Source organism: Mus pahari, chromosome 14 (genome assembly GCF_900095145.1).
Source record: "Mus pahari chromosome 14, PAHARI_EIJ_v1.1, whole genome shotgun sequence".
NCBI lineage: Eukaryota > Metazoa > Chordata > Mammalia > Rodentia > Muridae > Mus > Mus pahari.
In genome coordinates, this window is record NC_034603.1 from 34,015,809 (window position 1) to 34,029,137 (window position 13,329).

At 43.3% G+C, this 13,329-nt stretch overlaps 1 protein-coding gene across 1 annotated transcript in view; it reads right to left on the minus strand.

Annotated features, from left to right (window-relative positions):
- Dnah9 (dynein axonemal heavy chain 9) overlaps positions 1–13,329 on the minus strand; it is a 322,533-nt gene that overhangs the window by 248,003 nt on the left and 61,201 nt on the right. Inside the window, exons 16-17 of the mRNA XM_021213724.1 lie at positions 12,931–13,127; positions 12,415–12,839 (exon numbers count right to left, since the gene is read on the minus strand). Coding sequence (XP_021069383.1) covers positions 12,415–12,839; positions 12,931–13,127 — 622 coding nt within the window. The remainder of the gene's footprint in view (positions 1–12,414; positions 12,840–12,930; positions 13,128–13,329) is intronic.

Consider the following 13,329-nt stretch of genomic DNA (forward strand, 5'->3'; position numbering starts at 1 on the left):
GAGGGAGAGGAGAGGGGGAGGGGGAGGAGAGGGGGAGGGGGAGAGAGCTATTAGACATGTCACTGTGGCCATGACATTTAACCTCTCAGGCCCTTAGTTTCCTTGCCTAGAACATCAGAAGACTCATCTTGTCTCACTAGTTGTTATGTGAGTTAAGTGAGGTTCACTGTGTAATGAATCAATTGTTCAAGTGAGCATCCATTAGGAGCCCTACCAAGTTCCCAGGGATTGAGCGTAGAACAACAGAGAAGATGAGCAAAGTCCCCACACTTCTGAAGCCTGCATAAAAGCAAGTCAAGGAAGTAGGAAGCAAACGAATAACATGCACTGTACAGCTTCACACAGAGATTTATGGGGTTGAAGAAAATCAGGATGAAGGGATGAAGACTCAAGCCAAGACCTGATGTGATAGGAGGAGGGAGTCACCAAAGGCCGTTCTATGAGGGGCATATTGAGCAGAGTAATGAACGAGTAATGGAGTGATCCAGAGAAAGGCAGGGAGGTGGGAACCCCGGTGGCAGGAAGGAAGTACAAAGGTTGTGGAGGTTGGTTAAAGTTTGTGTGATTGAGGAAGGCAAAGTCAAGGTGGCAGAGCCACAAGAAGGAAAAGAACCACGGAAGGGTGAAAGGGCTCTTGCAGACCTTGGTGAGCTCAGATCCTACTCTAAATGAAAGAATCTGAAGACAATGCATGGTTTCATTCATGCCTGTAGACAGCTCTGTAGCTAGACAATAGACTTTGTCTGGAGGTCCAGTGCTGGGGATGATGGCTTTGGTGGTAGGGGGACAAGAACCGAAGCAAAGGGGAGTATGCAGGGAAGGTTGTCCATCTAAGAGACAGTACTGCTCTTGACCTGGGTGGTACATAAAAGAAATGATCAGATTTGGGATCATTCTGCACCCGGGGTACAAGACCAGTCAGTGGGTTGGATGAGACATAGATGGGAATGAGAAAAATTCCAAGGAGCTTCTACAGTGACTCAAATGATAACGCCATTTACAGATGGGAGGGGAAACTAGATAAGGCCGAGTTCTAGTATGGGAAATGAGAAAGGAAAATGTCTTGGCTGTTTAGCTAATGACAGACACCTAAGGTAGGTATCAGCCAGATTGTGAGAGTTAGTATCAGCTGCCAGTTTAATATGATCTAGTGTCACTAAAGAGACGCCTCTGGACATGTCCATGAGGAAGTTTCTAGATTTCGTTACCTTAAAAGTAGACGGCACCATTGCACACACTGGGGTCCTAGACTGAATATAAAGGTGAGGGCTTGCTGAACACCAGCATTCACCTGACCTGATGTACTTCCTGGCCACCTCTCAGCCGCCATAGCTTCTCCACAATGATTCTCTGGACCCCTTCTCAAAATGGAAACCGAAAGAAAACCCTTCCGTCAGCACTTCTCAAATTGTGGGCCGTGACCTCTTTGGGAATAGAACCACTCTCTCAGAGGGGTCACCTGAGGCCATTGGAAATATCAGATATTTACATTACAATTCATAATGGTAGCAAAATTAAAAGTTATGAAGTAGCAACAAAAATAATTTTATGGTTAGGGGGTCATCACAACATGAGGATCTGTATTAGGATCTGTTGCAGCCTTAGGAAGGCTTGAGAATCACCACCTTAGGTAACTTCTTGTTGAGTCCTTGGACACAGAAATGAGAAAAGTAATTCATGCAGGCAGTTACACATACCCCTGTCTGCAGTTTCTGAGAGATGAGGCTTAAATTGTAAGCCCGGGGGTTAGTAGTGCTTAGTTCCTTTGGGTTGTTTTGACACAAGGTTTCAACATGTAGCCTCTGTAGACTTAGAGTTTATGATTTTCCTGCCTCAGTTTCCCTAATGTGGAGATAACAGGCATGTGATACTGTGTCTGGCACATAGATATTTTAAATCAATCAATCAATCAATCGAGGCGGTGAAAGAATGAAACCCAGAGACTCACATATGCTAGGCAAGTGTTCTACACCTGAGCTACATCACCAATTCTATAGACATTTTTAAAGCATTGGAAAAGCCCAAAACAGTGGTGGTAGCAAGAGAAGAAAGTCTAGGATAGAGGTTGCAGGAATTCCAATGCTTAGAGGCCTCAGAGATGTGCTGAACTTAGCAAAGGAGACCAGGAAGACATAGCTAGTGAGGTGATAGAGAAACCAGAAGAGAAAGAAACTGTGGAAGTTTGAATGAAAATGGTCTCATAGGCTCATAGTGAGTGGCACTAGTAGGAGGTGTGGCCTTGTTGGAGGAAGTATGTCACTGGAGTGGGTTTTGAGGACTCAGGTGCTCAAGTCAGGCCCAGTGGGTCACTTGGTCTTCCTGCTGCCTGCCAGTCCAGATACAGAACTCTTATGTACCTCTCCAACACCATGTCTGCCTATATGTTGCCATGCTCCCCACCATGATGACAATGGACTAATCTCCGAACTATAAGGCAGCCCCCAATTAAATGTTTTCTTTATAAGAGTTGCTGTAGGGCGCACGCCTTTAATCCCAGCACTTGGGAGTCAGAGGCAGGCCGATTTCTGAATTCGAGGTCAACCTGGTCTACAGAGTGAGTTCCAGGACAGCCATGGCTATACAGAGAGACCCTGTCTCAAACCCCCAACCCCCCCCCAATGAGTTGCTGTAGTCACGGTGTTTCTTCACAGCAATGGAAGGCTGATTAAGAAAGCAAACATGAAGGCCAGCCACATGAGAGCCTCAGAGAAGTGTGTGTGTGGTAGGGGGCGGGGTAGAGAATTTGATGCTGATAAGCGGAAGATAGACAAAGGTGGGAATGTCCCCAGAACTGACCATCTGAGGATTTCTGGTGGCTTTGAAAAAAAAAAAAAATGATCTCAGCAAGGCACAGTGAAGCTGGGAGGGAGAACAAATCAAAGAATCATGGGCACAGGATGATATGACTACCTTTCTGATGGAAAAACTAAGGCATTTAAGGAGATACTGCAAATCAATTAGCAGTGTGACACCTCAAGCCTGTAATTTCAGTGTTTGAGAGGCTGAGATCGGAGGATCCTTGCAGATTTTAGGTCAGCCTGGGCTGCAGAGGGAGTTCAGGCTCACCTAGGCTCTAGTGAGTTCAAGCTGGTCTGGGTTGCAAATCAGTTTAGGTCAGCCTGGGTTGCAGAGTGAGATACACACACACACACACACACACACACACACACACACACACTCCCTCATTAACTGCCTGAACCGTGAATTAAACTGAAGGAGTCAAATTGATCTATGGTAGCTGCAGGAGGTGCTCATTTCAGCTGTGGCAGGGCAAAGAAAGCACAATGTTCAAAGCTGTGGCAGAGTGTGAGCTTCTTCTCTAAGCACGATGAGAGCTCGAGTGGGAAGAGCAGAGAAAATGAACAACAACCAAAAAAAAAAAAAAAAATGTATAATTTGAGGCGAGCCTGGCTACAAGTTTTTCTGAATTCCTGAAAATCAGTAGACAATATCAAGAAAGACCAAACCCAAAACAAAACCTATCAACTAACCAACCAACCAAACAAACAAAGTTATAATACATATAAAGAAATCCCCACAGACGTCTCAGTGTGAAACTCCAGGCTATGAGAAGAGGGAGAAGGGGAATGTTTATACTAACAGCAACTAGCAGCAAAAACACAATCGATGCCAGAATGCCGTGGAATAATATTTCAACAATCTAAAACGAATGACTTTCTAAAAATCCTTTTCACATTTTTAAGTAACAAGAGCAAAATGAGTGTGCTTGGATGAAGAACAGAGTCCCATCAATAGATCCTTCTAAAGGTACTGCTTCGAAAGGAGCTGCTAGTGGATATACCCGAGGACTGTGATATGAGTAGATCTCGACAAAGCAGAACAGGACAGTGAGGTCTAGGGGTGTGGCTAGGGAAGTACCACAGCACTTGCTGGCATGTACGTGCCTGGTCTGATCCCCAGTACTGCATAACAACGTAATAATTCAGGTAAGATTCGATTTCAGAGGGTTCAAGAAATGTTGGAAAGTGATTTAAATGACCAGGAGTGAAGGATATATTGATATATTCTGGTAGATAAATAATAGAATGGCATTCTTTCAGTGTGTGTGTGTGTGTGTGTGTGTGTGTGTGTGTGTGTGTGTGTGTGTGATGCTGGGGCATAGATCCTGGGGACTTGCATATGCTAAGTATTCTAGCCCTATGTCCCACCTTCTGCATTGGTCTTGAGAAGAGTGACAATGCCAGTGCATTTACCCATTTAGCAGTGCTGCTTAAAACAGTCTTTACAATGCACAATAGTATAACAGGTAAGCTAGCAGAGGGGAAAGTGGAACATAGAAATGAAAAATAAAGTGTTCAACTCAAAAGCAAAGGAGAAAGGATTGTAAAAATAAAACAAATCATACCCAATAAAATGCTAGAATTAAACTAAAACACAGCCCAGTGAGCAAAGTGAACAAAGCCCACTATGAAAGGTGAACATGCTAAAAGCACTTTAAACATTCAGTTATGCCAATCATAAAACTTTCTCCTAATGTAACTGCATGGCAAGGTTGAAAGCTAAAGGATAATGAGATATTCCAAGCAAGTAGCAATCAGAGGCAAGCTGCCGTAGCTATGTTCATGTTCAGCATTGCAGGCTTTAACCACAAAGACAGATCCTGGGTGAAGAAGGCTCTGATGTTCACTTAAAGGTTTAGTTTACAGGATGATATATAGAACAGGCCAAGTGCTGCAAAATCATACAATATGGGACAATGGGAATTCCATGGATAGTGCAGATAGGCTAGATAGCCTCAAAATGGAAGATGTGAGCAACGTGAGCTCAGAAATGGATACATTAGGCAGAATAAATAAAAAGTCAGCCAAGATACAGATTTCACTAAAATTGTTAAGAAGCTTGAGCAAATAGCAGGGGCATAGAGCATCTTGTCCATTACAGGATGTTCTCTCTTCATTTGTGCATGCAACAAAAAAATTGGCTGTAGCGCCTATGATAGACATCAGTATGTTTCTGATGCTTATCACAGTGCAACTCAGAAGTAAAGCACAGAGCAATTGGAACAAACACCATTAAGACGAATGTTAACTGTTTAGAAGTAGATCATTATGAAATTATTGCACAGGAAAGGCAGGCTTGTAGGTAAACCTCCACAGAGAAGGGAACTTATGATTTAAAATGTAATTTAAAAGCATTCAAAAAAGGGACTTAAAATAAATGAAGCATTCATCTTAAGCCAGCAAAGAAATGGAAAATAAACCCAAAGGAAGCAATACTTACATGAAGTAATAGATTGTTGAAATAAATGTCAAGCTATAATAATGGAATCAAGGAATGTATGAGGTAGTTCTTTGTAAGACTAATCAGGAGAGGAGCCAAGGAGAGCAATCAGAAATCAATAGAAATGAAAAGGACTGGAATAGATGAGATAAGATGAAGCTATATACTTCATGGCAGTAATACGATGACTAATGAGTGATGGATACATTTATAGAGTATGACTTCGTAATAATGAGAAAATCTTTATATCTTTATAACCATTAAAGAAACTGTAGTTAAAAACCTTCACGCAGAGAAAATTACAAGCCCCAATTCCTTTCTAAAAGATTTAAATCAAACTCCCAAGGACCAAAGAATGTCAACATCACACAGCTCTCTCAGGGAATAAGCAAGGAGAACTGAACCCTAACTTGGTTCATGATGCTGGCAAAACCTCTGATCCAAAATCAGACAGAATATGAAAAGGTAGACCAGAGTCTACAATTGTCACACATACAGGAACTGCAGCACCAAAGGAAGGCCCGGCAGTCAAGCTCAACCCATGGATAGACTGGAACTGACACTTTCTGGTGCGTTTACCCCAGCAATGCTAGGTTGGCTCGATATCAGAGATCAAACAATGTTCTAGACTGAACATTTTGAAGGATTAAACAGAATTATCCTGGTATACTTAGAAAAAGCACTTGAAAAGATTATATTTGCACTTGTACTAAATACTCTTAATAAGTTAGAAATATGACAGGACTTCTTGATCATCAGGAGGATTCACATGTATACACACACACATACACACACACACACACACACACACACACACACTCATATACACACCAAACTCACACATACACTTCCACACACACCACATTGCATACCTCATACATTCATATGGGTCATATTTATATACACACAAACATATGCACTTCCTATTCATCACACACACACACACACACACACACACACACACACACACACACACATTTTAATAACAAATACAACTACTAGTAAAATTCTTTTCAAGGTCAAGGTCAAAATATGGATACCTGTCAACACACCTGTTTCAAACAGAGACAAGAAGCCCTGGCTAGTATGGAAAAATAAGAAATTGAAATAAAAACACAATGACTGAAGAAAAAGAAATGAAAATCAGAAAATCTGTAGGTGTAACTCTATATCTATCAAACCCCAAAGAGTCAACAAGTCATTTATTAGGATTATTAAGTTAATTTAGCAGGGTGTCTTGAAAAAAGCAATTAGTGTATTAAAAGAATTACATTTTCACCTAGATTATGACTTCAAAATATTTTGAACTAGGAACCAAAGAGTACTGAAGAATAATCTTAACAAAACCACCTGTGAATTAACTTAAAAGTTATACAATTTTCTTGGCAAACAAGAGTGGGAAAACAATCACATCCTTATACAGGGCCACTGATGCTGTACAGATAACAATTCCCAAACTCATTTATGGTCAGTACAGATCTAGTAAGCATTCACAATGGCCCCTCTTCCTTTACAAAACAATAGATAAATTTTATATATAAAAAAAGAATGGCTAAGAACTGTCAAGACATTTTTAATGAAAGTGAACAGGTGGAGATCTGTCCCATTAGATATCAAGATTCATTACAACGCTACGGTAATTAAGGTTTTGCCATATCCTTGAAACAATGAACTATTCAATGTGGGAGAATGTTCTAACACTTTTAGAATATAAGAGAGTACTCTTGGGCTCTCCAGGCAGGAAGAGAATTTATTCAACCAGACAAGAGAAAAAGAACTCAATGCAGAAGAAAGATGTATTTGGCAATGCTAAATCTAGGAATTGTTCACCAAACATTACCATCCTTCTGTCTACATGGTAGGTTGTAGGTTTCAAGATCACTTGTGAATACCAGATGTAGGTGGTAGTTCTGATGCTCGGAACCTGCTTGCAAACCCTGAGGGTCCTTTTCCCCAGTTGGTTCTTGATCGAGCAATAAGATGCTAATAGCCAGTGAACTAAGCAGAATAGACAGGTCTGCTAGTTCCTCCCCATTCCCCAACTCCCAAGCAGGCTAATAGACACAAGGGAGGAGAGAAAGATTTGCCATGCTTCAGAGGGAGAAAGAGCCCTTGTGTGCGGTAATCATAAATAAACTAGGGAGGGATGATTCGAAGTACAGGGTAAGATTTGCACAGGGAAAAGGTAAATACCACCCTGTTTTACAGAAGGGATTTAGATGTCTAGGAATTTGGATGCAGTGTGTAGTTCCTACTCCTCCTCCGGGCACATGCTATCAGTCCCACCTAGGTTCCCTTGGATCTGCAGATGAAACACACACACACACACACACACACACACACACACACACACACACACACACACACGTGCTTCAGCCTTGTGAGATCACGGGCAGAGAGGCCTTTGGCTGCTTCCTCAAATGGGCCAGGGTATCAGGCAGAAAATTAGAAACACAACTAAGCTGAGGGAAGATTTAGGAGTAAAGGTACCTGCTGAGCTAGGAGTAAAGGTACCTGAGCAACGTAAGCTGAGGGCAGAGTTAGAGGTGATGAGCTGGGAGTGAAGAGAAGAGCAGGCTAGCGGAGAGAGACTTAGAAGAGCCCAGCCATTGAGCTAAATCATATTAAAAAATAAGTTAGTGTGTGTGTGTGTGTGTGTGTGTGTGTGTGTGTGTGTGTGTGTGTTTTATCTGAAGATCTGAGGAAACCTGGGTGGGGCTGGTAGCACGGTCCACCCAGAGCTTAAGGTGGTGTAGTAGAAACTGCATGCTACAATCAAATTCCTGGACATCTAAATCCCTTCTGTAAAACAGGGTGGTATTTACCTTTTCCCTGTGCAAATCTTACCCTGTACTTCAAATCATTTTTCCCTAGGTTATTTATGATTACCACATAAATCAGTCAACACTGTGTACATGGTTGTTATGTTATACTGTTTGGCACGCAATCACCAAAACTGTACATGTTTAGTTCAAATGCAGTTTTTCAAATATAGTTTTGATGTGAGGTGGTTTGGTTCTACACTGTAGACCATATAAATACAGATGACTGCCTGTAAATGGAGGGGACAGATAGGCCACAAGACTAGAGACTGTATTGGTTAGTTGTATATTCTAATCTATTTTTAATTTGTGTGTATATGAATGTTGTACTTATGAGTTTTGTTATGAGTCGTGGGTGCCGTATTTATACACACACAAACATGTACCACCTGTGCAGTACCCAGCAGAGACAAGAAGAAGGCATCATCCTGAATCTGAAGTTAGGTCATCCTGAGCCAAGCCACTCTGTGCATTCTGGAAACCAATTCCTGGTTCTCTACAAGAGTAGCAAGTGATCTTAACAATTCAGTCATCCCTCCAGTACAAATATGTAAGTAAATAGCAACAAATGCAAAATAAAGTCCAATAGAAAAGGGAACATAGGATACAAAGTGCACAGAAAGAAAACAGTCACCTAAGACATGAAAAATGAGCCATATCTTCCTGATCAAAGTAATGTAAAGTGCTCAGCTCCATGAAATACTATGGCACTCCCACAGAAGAGTCCAGAATGAAACAGACCAAGAGGTACTAAGGATGCTGGGACACAGAGAATCTCCCAGAAGGCCATTCTCTACCGCAGAGTAGGTTTACCACAGCAGAGCTGCCCTTGACCCAGAAACTCTGCCCATATGTAGATATCCTAAAGAAATACTTGCCCATACACATATTGATATGCATGTAACACTTCTTACAGCATCATTGCTAATATTGGCAAAACCTTCAGAGTTTGTGGAGTATAAAGATAAGAGCGTCTGGGAGAGATGAAAGCATGAAGAACGTATGTAGGTACGAGGAGGCACTTCCACCAGCAGGTACTCTATGGTTCTGAATATGGGGCTGATCAGAAGAACAGGTCATCTTGGCTTCAGCTAGAATAAATGGCTCAGTTGCAGATGTGGAGTTTTAAATAGAGTCAGGATTTTTCAGGGTGGGAGTGGGAAGCTATGGTGAACTGACAGATACTGAGAAGCTGGTGGAATCAATGGGTTGGAAATTCTGATTGGTCTGAAGAATTCTGCACGGTAGGGCTGCCAAATAAGTGAGGCAGAAACATACCAGGTGTGGTCAGAAAATGGAATGCTTACCCCTGAGCTTTTGAGTAGAGAACAATTACTTCCCCATCTTTCTCTCCCATGCTGGGAGCAAAGCTTACAAACAGGTGTAGCTGTGTGGCAGAGAGATGGGGCATGTAAGAGTCAACAGAACATATCAGGTGTTCTGAGACTCAAAGGGTATGCAAGGTCACTAGGGTGATGGGAAAGGATGAGCCTGATGCTGAGGACAAATACGTTAGACCTTAGTAGGTGGCTTCAGCAAAGACAAGTGACAATTGGTACTGTCTGATAGTCACTTTGGTGGCACCCGTGATGTTGGGAGGAAATGGAGGGGAAGTGGCTTGCCAGCATCAGGTAGCAGCAGGAAGTGCTTCCATCCTAGGCCCAGTGCTCAGAAAGATATAGAATCAGCCTCCAACTCGGAGGGTTGTCATGGCATCAGTTTTCTAATGGGACAACCAGGTTTCAGTTAGGGGTGGAAAGAAGGCAGGGGAACAGGGGGCTTTTGTATTGTATTGTATTGTATTGTATTGTATTGTATTGTATTGTATTGTATTGTATTGTATTGTATTGTGTTGTATTGTATTGTATTGTATCGTATTGTTGTACTGGCCGGTTTTATGTGTCAACTTGACACAGTCTGGAGTCATCACTGAGAAAGGAGCTTCAGCTGGGGAAGTGCCTCCATGAGATCCAGCTGTAAGGCATTTTCTCAATTAGTGATCAAGGGCAAAAGGCCCTTTGTGGGCGGTACCATCTCTGGGCTGGTAGTCTTGGATTCTATAAGAGAGCAGGCTGAGCAAGCCAGGGGAAGCAAGCCAGTAAGAAACATCCCTCCATGGCCTCTGCATCAGTTACTGCTTTCTGACCTGCTTGAGTTCCAGTCCTGACTTCCTTTGGTGATGAACAGCAATGTGGAAAATGTAAGCCGAATAAACCCTTTCCTCCCCAACTTGCTTCTTGGTCATGATGTTTGTGCAGGAATAGAACCCCTGACTAAGACAATTGTGTTGTATTGTTTTGTTTGCTGAAGACCTATTGAAAGGCACAAGGAGAAGTAAAGTGGACCTCTCCACGACTGAGTCAGATTAGAGTCACCCCACCTAAGTGAGGTGAGAGTTAGGTGATGATAGAGGGCTAGACTTGGGACAGCAAGTGACATGCATAACATGTAAGGCGAAATGTGGTCCATCCAGGCTACTTTAAAAAGGCAAAAATCACCTATTTCCTAGGACACAACAGATGCTCACTAGTACATGGCTTTTATTCTTTTCTTATCATTTCTATTTTTATCTGGTTTTCAGTGATACAATAAAATACTCTCCTCAAGGCTTAGAAAGTAGGCAGAAATCACCGACTTGGTGTTTAAGTTGAAACCACCTTGCATTTTTTAGTTTTAGAAATAAGGAAGTGGGGTTAAAGGCAAGCACTCAGATCTCCTAGCTGTTCTGCTGCGGGTTCCTCCTGTTAAACCAACTGTAAGGCTCCCTGAATCTCTGCGGTGGCTGCCCATGTTAGCTCAATCACCGTGCTTAACAGCCAGCATTTTTTATTCTGTCACATATATAATCTTATAGCCCTTGAGGGGGCCACTGTACAGGAAGAGCCCACCTTAAGAGAGCCTTCTTGACTGAGAAGCCCACCTTCCATACACAAGCCAACCTCAGAGTCCACCTCTTATACCAGGCTCCTGTATTCTGGCCATATTCCTCTGATCCTATCATCCCTGGGATGGTCCTAAGCTCCAGAACCCAATAAAATAACTCACCAATCTTAGGTAAATAGTGTGCCTCACCCTTTCCTTCCCCCAGAAACCACAATAGGGGCTCTTACCCACTATCTCCCCTTTCCTTGCCCAACATAAATGTTCCCTGCATGGACTTGTGTCAGGTGTCTTCCTGCTTGGAAACTACAGCAAACACAGTTTGTAACATGCTCTTCTCACCCTAACTTAAAAAAAAAAAGCAAACCATATATCAAAAATGTGTCCAGTGTTTATGGGTTACCAGGCCTATCAATGGAGGACCATAAAGCCTCCCCTTTGGGGTGCTTTTTCTACAGGCATCTGTCTGCACCAGCAATTCTTTCTCTTGCCTCCAGCTCCTTGGTTAGCAAAAACTTTCCTGAACGTACCAAAACTGGCTGCAGCTTTCTAAGGAACCCTGCTGACCCCGTGGAAAATCATCCCCGTAATACTTTGCAGAGTCTTTGTACAGTGCTGGAGCATCACCCTGGCAGTCTGTTGGATGTCTTTTTGGTAGGTGATGCCTCGGTCTTGCTCTGTCCTCAGTGTCCTAGAGCATTGATCAGAGCGGGTTTCAGCACTGTTCAGGGTCAGCTCAGAATCCAGGAGTGGGGCCAGGCTGGCTTCCACGCAAAGTCATCTGGCACACCAAGGGCGAGCATTAGACAGAGGGGCTGTACCTTCTCTGCCCATGGACATTTCTCAAGATTAGACAGATAGTGAGATTCATTGGACAATGACTAAGATGGAGCAACCAGGGGACCGTGAAGCAGGTAGATCTTCCAAGCAGAGAACAGTGCTCCAGATTAGAGGGTACAGAGCAAGGTGGTCTGGGTCTCTGGAATGGTCATTCAGATTCTATGTGTGATGCGATTAGCATGGCACAGAGAGGCACACAGGAGCCTGTGGCTCTAATGATTTCCACATTGCACAGCAGGGGCATCTAGAGCAATGTGAAGTGATAGGAAATAAAATCTAAAATGAACTTAGTCCCCCTCTGCCTCCGAGGCTTAGATTCCACCATCAGAATTGTGAAGGGAATTAGATCTGTGAGTATGGCCTCTCCTGTTATTTACCACTTACTAGGTGCCTCTCACCCACTGAGCACCATGTAAAAAAAAAAAAAACTACACAGACCATTATCTGCTGAACAAAGGAAGTGACAGGGCTGAAATTATCATGCTATCTGGAAGACTAGAGATGCCAACCAGCTGTTTTAATTTAATCAATGAATCAGCAGGGGAGGGAGTGGCGGGGACAGAAAGAGGTTTCCCAGCACAGCATCCCTGTCGCCTGGGATGCTGGTAGGTAGCCAGGACAATGATGTTACCTGTTAGTGACAAAGTCAACAAGATGTTGCTTAAACATGAGGCTCCACTTCTTTATTGTGTTCAGCAGAGATGCCTTGAAGGGTCTCACATCCACTCGCATCCAGCCATCAAACACCTTGGTGGGTTCTAGGCTGACCACCTCTTCATAGAGCTTTTCATAGGAGTCTATCTGGTCTTTGAAATGATGGAGGAGGGGTGGGTTTTCTGGAATGCCATCTTCGGCATGGGCTTCTATCTCTTCGGGTGTGAGGACATGCCCATAGAGCAGAAACTGACCGAGGATCTCCTTCCTATCCTCCACGTACAGGTAAGAATACTGGCTGAGGGTATTTCGATAGCCACAGCAGAGGGTCATCATATTCTGTACCCTCTCCATGAGCACACTCTGAAGACCGGCTAAGTCAGCCATGTCCTCTAGGTCACCCTGGGGGAGTGAGATAACAGCAGGGAGGTTACATTGGGGCTTAGTGGGATCACACAGATGTGGAAGAGGGCAAACGTTGTCTTTCAGGTACCTGATAGTGAGGAGAGCCACTGTGTGGGGAAAGCCGGGGCACGAGGGATGGCACAGCAAAAATGCTGGTGACAAGACTCTGGACAATGTCATATAAGCCTCCCTTCACCCCAGAGTCCAGGGAGGGGTGGAAAACTAATTCTGGGGTGACAAGATTGAGCTGTGCTTCAAATACAGGGGTGAGTCCAGGCTTGCATTCTGGAAAACAAAGCGGCAGAATGATGGTGAACGGGATGAGTGGGCAAGGCACCATTTCCTGAAGTCTGGATTCAGACATTTCTTTACAGGGCAGAAAAAAAATACATATGCAAATTTTGCCTATAGAAGGGAGGGGGCAGTCCTGTAGTGCCTGTAGTTCACCACAGGGAACTGCTGACATTTTGAATGAACTCATTCTTGT